This window comes from Chaetura pelagica, unplaced genomic scaffold (genome assembly GCF_000747805.2).
Source record: "Chaetura pelagica isolate M959 unplaced genomic scaffold, ChaPel_1.0 scaffold676, whole genome shotgun sequence".
Classification (NCBI taxonomy): domain Eukaryota; kingdom Metazoa; phylum Chordata; class Aves; order Apodiformes; family Apodidae; genus Chaetura; species Chaetura pelagica.
Genome location: NW_009953724.1, coordinates 40,683 through 48,390, shown reverse-complemented (window position 1 = coordinate 48,390; position 7,708 = coordinate 40,683). Strand labels below are relative to the sequence as shown.

At 60.1% G+C, this 7,708-nt stretch overlaps 1 protein-coding gene across 1 annotated transcript in view; it reads right to left on the bottom strand.

Annotated features, from left to right (window-relative positions):
• Positions 1-728, bottom strand: part of KCNQ4 (potassium voltage-gated channel, KQT-like subfamily, member 4) — an 8,346-nt gene extending 7,618 nt beyond the window's left edge. Inside the window, exons 1-2 of the mRNA XM_010000598.1 lie at positions 709-728; positions 550-640 (exon numbers count right to left, since the gene is read on the bottom strand). Coding sequence (XP_009998900.1) covers positions 550-640; positions 709-728 — 111 coding nt within the window. The remainder of the gene's footprint in view (positions 1-549; positions 641-708) is intronic.
• Positions 729-7,708: the final 6,980 nt, after the last annotated feature.

The following is a 7,708-nucleotide window of genomic DNA, read 5'->3' as shown; positions in this document are numbered from 1 at the left end:
GGTGGGGGTGGGTGGGTGTGTGTGTGTCCCCTTCCCTGACCCAGCCCTGGCTGGAGCCATCCCAGGGGAATCAGGGCGGTGAGACGGGAGCTGTGGAGCCTGTCCGAGCATCCCGGCTCTGCTGCCTCTGCTCACACCGAGCTGGGTCCTGTTCCTCTGCCGTCAGCATTGTCCTCCTCCCTCCCGCACAAACAAGCCCCCGTTCTGCTTCCTCGCGGGAAAGTCACAAGGACCTTCCCGATTTAGTCTCCCTCACTCCCCAGAACTCCAGCGTCAGCCGTTTCTGACAGTTTGGGGGAAAGTTGCCTTTTTTTAGCCCCTCCTGCCCTGGCTTTTCCAGCGGTTTGTGCCTCTCAGCACCGTGGGGAGGGGGCACCCCGAGCTGCGGGGGCACCCCCAGCCATGAGGACCCTGCAGCTTCCCCCAGAGCTGCTGCCCATACTGTCCGTGGGGATATCCAGGCTGGGAAAGGGGTCAGGGGGGTTTTGTCCATGATCCAAGGGTGAAGTGTAGGGAGGGGGAGTCCCAAGCGCCAGCTCAGCCACTTACCAGGATGAAGAGGCACTGGTTGGCCAGTTTCTGGTGCTCGTGGATGGTGGAGAAGACTGACAATACCAGGCAGCTGAAGACAAGGAGGAATCTGGAAGGAGAGCACATGGATACTGGTGTTGGGACAGGCTCTCTGCCTCGAGAAGGGCCCAGGGTCACATTATGTCCCCCAGCCCCATGCCCAGAAGGAACATTGTTCCCACTGGTCCCCCCTTAATGGGGACCAGCCCTGCAGGGCACACGTGCCATCCTATGTTGGTGGCACAGCACATGCCCCAGGGGCGCTGAGAAGGACCATGGGGCTCAGTGCCACACTCTGCAGCCTCTGCCTGGGCAAAGCAACCTCTAATTAGAGGCAGGGAGGGAGCTGGGGGGTCCTGCACCATGGCAGGGTGCTGCTGCTGCAGAAAGGGGACAAGAGCTTCTCTTGATTGTCCCCAACATCACTGCCACCATGGGGACCTGCCAGGGCCATGGGAGCCAACTGGGAACAGCCAACCAGGGGAAGAGTTAACAAGAGCTGCCCCAGCATTGGGTTAAGGGGCTTTAGCCCATTTAAAATTAGGAGGGGGGGGGGAAAAAGAAATAGACTCTGAAGCTGAAGCAAATGAAACTCCAAAAATACATTTTTTCCCCTGATCCAGCGATTCTAAAATTGGAAAGTGGAGGGCTTGTGCCACCAGCCCACGTGATGGTGTGACAAGGGCCACTGCTCTGCCACAGCCAGCTCTGGGATGGCACGGGGGGCCCTGGACACCCCCATGGGCACCACTGTGCCAGGAGGGGGCATCAACAGGCCCAGGAACCCTGTCCCCAAGTTGGTGGGCACCCATCTCACATACCTAGCACCATCTCCCTGCAGTGAGCAATACCCCTGGGACCACTCCAGGGAGCCTGGGGGGCTCAGGCAGATGCTGCCTGACATCCCTTTGGGAGCAGTTTTCCATCTCCTCTTGCTGCCGAGATGGAGCTTCATAAGGGGACTGCCAAGTGCCCCGTGGCAGTAGGGGCACCATCACCCTGCTCCAAACCCACCTAAAGGGGACAGCAGGTCCCCTTCCCCAAAGCCAACATGAGGGAAAACTGGAAATGGGACCGAGGGAAGAGAAACCCCAGGGAACAGGGGCAGGGCTGGATCCAGAGGGTGGAGAAGGCAGAGCTGGAGGGACCCACCAGGTGCCAGCCAGAGGAATGAAGGGACTGGGGGTGTCCCAGCCCCAACACCACCCTGCCTTCACCATGGAGGACGATGCACCTCTCCAAGGGGACAATGTTCCTGTTCCCAGCTGCGAGACAGAAGGCTGGAGCCAGTTCCTTCTCCCTCTGAATTATTAATCGAGCCCCTTTCCTCTAGCACAGCAGTTCTCCAGTGATGGCACAGCCCAGCCCCCGTCCTGCCCACACTGCCAGGGATGCCAGTGGTGCCATGGGAGCACCAGGGAGGTCACTGGTCTCCCAGCTCCGGCACTTGGTCCAAGGAGCTAAACAAGAGCTGGCTGAGCCACCCAGGGCAGAGCCTTTCTGCTCTGCACATCATCAGCAATCAAGATTATACAATCAGGATTTTGCAGGCAATTACACGGGCAGCCGAGCACAAAGCAGAGGAGAAGGCAGAAACCTCCTAGCCTGGGAAGATTTGTGCTTCTAGATGGGGAGGGGGGAGGTCTCCAGTGCCTGGGCTTACCTTGCTCCCACGGGGACATGCTAGGGGTGGCCCTGCCTCCAGCAGCAAAGTCATGGTGTCTCTGCACTGAGCTGGAGCCCCATTGTCACCTGTCCCCTCAGCCACGAGTGACTGGACCAGTCGGTGCAGCCACGTCACAGGGGTGGTGATGGAAAGGGGGGTGATGCCTCCTGCCTGTCCCCCTGCCCCAGCATCCCAGAGGATTTTGGTGAAAGATACAGGCATGCGAGGCCCCTCAGGGCCGGCTGGGAATGAAACTTTCTGGGAACACATCACCTGCTAGGAATTAACTTGCAAAGCCTGGGCAAACGCCCCGGCCCGGCTGGCGGCAGCGCCAAAGCGGCTTAGGGAGAGGGTCAGATGTCTGGAGGCAGCTCTGGGAGCCAGGACCCCCCTGGCTCCCCCAGGGGCACACAGCTCTTCAGGCAGAAGAGCTGTTCTCAGCAGCTTCCCCACACCAAGGGCTCAGCCAACCTCTCCATCAGACTCCACGTGGTGCCAGCAGTGCCAGGCTCCCCCGCCTCCCCAGATCCCTGCTCTTCTCATCTTCCCCACCACACAAAAATAAGAATAATAAAATGATTTTAAAAAAAAAGGAGCACTGCCAGGAAAAGTGGGAATGGGGAAGAGATGGCAGGGCAGGAGCCTCTCTGCCTCCCAGCTCCTCTGTGCCAGAGTCCTTGGGGATGGAGGGAGCAGATGCTGTTGCTGCTGAGCTGGTCCATCAGGTCTCCCCAGTAAACTCCCTGTTGTAGCCCCCACCAGCCCCCTCCCCGAGAGGCTCCCACTGCTGCCCTCACACCTCCCTGCTGGCACGTGGGGACACACCACTGGCAGCCTGGGCACAGGGATGGGATCCCTCCGGCTGCTCTCACCCCTGCAGGAGCAAAGCCTCCCCAAAAGAATAATTAAAACCCAGCAGGGGGCAGGGCTGGAGGAGGCGAATCCCCTCACATTAATCTTCATTAGAGCAGACTTTACCATGTGCTCCTGCTGCCAGTGGAGGAACAGGTGAGCTGGGAAAGCTGCTGAGCTCAGGGGAACCTGAGCCAGGTTGGTCCCAGGAACAGAGCTGGGCAATGGGGCACCAGCCTGGCACCCCGTGTCTGTCCAAACACCCCTGGGAAAACGGGCTACACCCTGGTATGGCCTGGGCAAAGCTGTGCCCGTGATGCTCAGAGCCCATGCAGTGGAAGAACCCAGCCAGGCTGCATCCCCCAGCCCCAGCCAGTGCCCAGGCTGGAAAGAGGGGGTGATGCTGAGCACCCCCATGCCTTGGTGAGGCTGGCCCAGACCACCCCCCTGTGAGGAAGCCCCAGGCCAGAGGCACAAGCAGGATCAGGGAGGTTCCCAGTGCCAGCCCAGCAATAACTAAGTGGCAGGAAAACACCAGGAGCTGCAGGATGAGCAGCTCAGCCAGGGGATGAGCCAGCAAACAGCCCCTACCCGAGGCACAGCTCCCTCCCCTGTCATGGCACTGCCAGGTCCCCATGGTGCTGTTTGGACCAAAACTGCCCAAGCCCAGCTCCAGTGGGGCTGGGGACAGGGATGGTGGGTCACTCTCCAGCCCACGGGGTTCACCTCCCTGAGCACCGTTTGCTGCTGTATAAACAGCGAGTCTTATAAATCCCTGTCCCAGCAGCCCTTCAGCAGAGGTGGAGCAGGCAGCCTGTCTGCTCCGGGGGATATAAATAACCAGGGGTGTAGCTGGGCCTGTTTGTGCCCGTAACCATGGCAGGGTCCTGCCCAAGCTGCAGAGAGAAGCAGAAAAGCACCATCACCCAGCCGGGCGCCCACCAGCCCCACCACGCTGGGCTCCCAACCACAGCCCCACAAACCCCACCACACTCAGAGCCCGGCCCCAAACTGGTGATCAGCACTGGGAGAGGAAAGGTGGTGCTCCAAGAGCCCCCAGACCCAGGGAAACCACCCAGGAGGGGGTGTTCCCAGCATCCTGACACAGGCAGTGAGCAGGGCTGGGGTGAGGAGCCTGCCTGCAGCCCTGTGGCACCTGTGACCCAGCAGCGACCTGGCAGCAGCTCCAAACGATGACCCACGGGAGCTGGTGGCCCCAACCAACACCTTGGTGCTTCAGTGAGCAGGAGCCAAGGCCTGCCAACAGCATCAGGCTTCCCCCTGGCACTGCACACGCCTGCAGCCTGTGTCACCCACCGGCCCCGCAGTCCCCACGGTCACAAGGCGCCCGCGGACGCTGCCAAGACACTCACACGGAGCAGCTGAGATAGTTTTGCTCTTGAATCATCTGGCAAAGAACTGGCTTAAGGGGGAGGAAAGAAAACCAGTGCGTTTTCAGATACACCTCCTGTGCCTTGCTCCCCAGGAGAGGGATGGGGGGTGTCCCCGCCGTCCAGCAACTGGGGACTCCAAAGGGGGACACAGGAACACGAGTGGCCCTGAGAGGTCGAGGCAGGCTGAGATGCTGCAGGCAGAGGGGACAGGTCCAGGTGCCTGCTCAGCCCCACTCCAACCCTTGCCCAGGGGTGGCTGAGTGGAGGGACAACCAACCAAAGCCACTCCATAGTGACAGAGCATCATCACCTGGGCACCAGGGCTGGGGGCACCCCTGGCACTTGGGCTTTCCCATCCTCACCATTGGGGCCAGCCAGGCACCCAACCCAGCACCTCCCAGTCTGGGCTGGGGGGGGGGGTCCGACAGGAGTGACAAGAGGAGAAAAAGGGGAAAAAAAAACCCCACACAAAACAAAACAAGACTGAAAAAGAAGAGAAATCAATGCAAGGTTTCAATTTGTGCCGAAGTCGCTTAATTTTACGCCCCAGCGACACCACATCGGGCTGGGGAAAGTGCTGTGCAGGCTTCTCCTCCCCCTGGCACCCCCCCCAAACACAGCTCCCCTTTCAAGCCCAGACAAGGTGAGCAGGACCCCGGGAGCTGAGCCCCTGCTTGAAGGACACAGCCTCACCAGCCCCCCGGATTCTGGGCAGTGGTCGGGCTAGGAAGCCACCCCACCAGCCCCTGTGGGAGATGCCAGGGACAAGTTAAAACTAAGCAGGCAGTGGGGAGCCAGAACTGGGCAGGGAGCAAAGTGATTTCCCTGCAAACATTCCAGGGCTGCAGCCCATCCAACAGCCTCAGGTAGGTAGCAAAGGCCTGGGCTGGAGCTGCTGTGGGTACTGAACACGGCAGCAGTTCCTGGTATCCCACGTGGGGATGGAGGGATGTGGTGAGAGGGGGAAGTGTGGCAGACCCACCCGTCCTGCAGCAGGCCCAGGGTGCAGAGGGGCCACAGACCCATCCTGCCCACCACAGCCCTCTCCCATTGCAGGATTCAAGCACAGAGAAACTCTGGGAGAAAGTGGCTGTCAGTATCCTCGTCCTCAGCCAGGAGCCAGCCAGTGCAGGGGGGGACTTGCCCATCACACCCCCAACATCCACTGCCCCAAGCCAGCCAGGAGTCCCCACGGCCCCAAGCCAGCCCTGAGCCCAGGAGAGCTGCTGTCCTGGCTGAGTGGGCAAAGGGAGAGCCCTGGGGCTCTGCTGGGAGCTGCCACCCCAATGACCATGGTGAGCAAAGGGCACCAAATGCAGAGCAAGAGCAAGGCTGAGGGAGGGGCAGCACCAGCCCAGGCTGGAGCGGCGCTGGGGATGGGAAGCTGGTGGGGATCAATTTTGCCAACAGAAAGAGGCTGAACTTGTCCAATAAATGGTACCAGCTCAGCCCGGCTCTGTGCTTCCAGACCCTGAGCTGCTCGGGGAGGGAAGCGCTTCACTTCTCCGCGGGTATTTCCATTTTAGCAGTTTTCAGCCCTGTCTCAGAGCCAGGCTGCTCAGGGGGAGGCACAGGCGTGACTCAGAGGACGGGTCCTGTGACCAGTGCTGCCCCAACCTTGGGTGACCTTGGGCCATGGGTTTCCCCTCCCCCATGCCTCATTTCCCCCCAAAGTGGGGGTAACACTTTCCTCTTTTAAAAAAGAGAATCTTAAGCTATTGAGGCACATAAATCATGGCTGAGAACCTCAGTACCCAGCACTGCAACAGATTCACAGCTCCCATCTGCTGTGGGAGAGGAAAAAAAACAACAAACAAAACCATCCAGACCAACTTTGAAGGAGCCAGCAAGCAGCAACATTTACAAGAAAGGTTTCCCAGAACAGACCTTTGCATCTTGCACCCACTGTGGCATCTTCCCTGGCAGGGCTGAGTGCCCTGCAGTGTATATCAGCCCTAGAACTGAGAGAGTCAGTGAACACAAACCCTCCTCATCCCACTAAACACTTCAGAGGTTTTGGTCCTGCTATCAACTCCCCAATAGGTCTGTCCTCTCCCTGTCCCACCAGCCCTGCAGCACATCTTGCCCAGGCAGGGCCAAGCCCCACGTCCTGGGGTGGTGGGAGCTGGGCAGGGCTGGGGGGCTCAGCACTGGGAGCCTCTTGGTGCAATGCAGCCATTGCTGGGGCAAAGCAGGTGGATCTGGGGGAAGATCTGGTGGAGAACACCCAGGCACCCACAGCTCAGCCCTGAGATGGGCAAGAGCATCTCTCTTCAGAGCCCAGCAAGTACCAACCCAACCCATTCTGTGATTCTGTGATACCTACGCTGAGAAGCCTCATCCCCCTCACTCAGCAGGAGGTTTCAGCTGCCGTCGTTATTAATTCCTTGCAGGAAAAGCTCTTTCAAGGGCAGTATCTGCAAGGTAGGTGTTCCTGCACACTGCAGAGGTGTCGGCAGGCGTTACAAATGGGCCCCCAGCTCCTCTCCCGGCTCCCCGGGGAGCTCAGGTGCCCTCTTACCCAGTGACAAATTCATCCTGCCAGCTCAATGTGCTAACTTAGGCAAGACCCACTTTCCTGCCTCTTAATGAGCTGCAGCTCTCACACCTCGCTAACGACTCAGCACCGCGTTAACTGCTCCTGAAGGCAGAGGGAGAGGCAGGTTTTTAGCTCAGAGAGGGTCTGTGCCCAGCCAGGCTGGGGGGCACAGTGCACACACCTGGCACACACCTGGCACACACCAAGCAGAAGGGAAAAACGCATCCTTCCCCATGGCTACGGCTGGGTAGGGAGCAGAGATGTCCCGACAGTGCCCTGGCAGAGCAGAGAGGGGGTCTTGAGCCAGGGCAGCCCAAACGACCCCCCCAGCACGGAGCTTCCCCCTCTCCCTGCAGCGTTGGGTGCGCTGGGGGCACCCCAGCTCTGCACCCCGTCACAGCCCTTTGGGGTTTCACCCAAGGGGGTGAATCTGGTACTTTAGCCCCGTGCTGAGCGCGACGGTCTCAGAGAAGCTTCTGCGTTGGAAAAGCCGCTGGATGGGCAGGTCCGGTGACGAAAAAGCACCAGGAAAAGCTCGGGAAGCCGCGCTGAGCTGGGGCAGGGAGCAGAGCGGCTACGGGAACATCCCGGGCTCCGTCTCTGGGGAGGGATTGCAGTGCCGGGGATCCGCAGCAGCTGTGACCCCGGGACGGGCACAGCTCGGGGGGTCCGGCAGGCGCTGGCCCC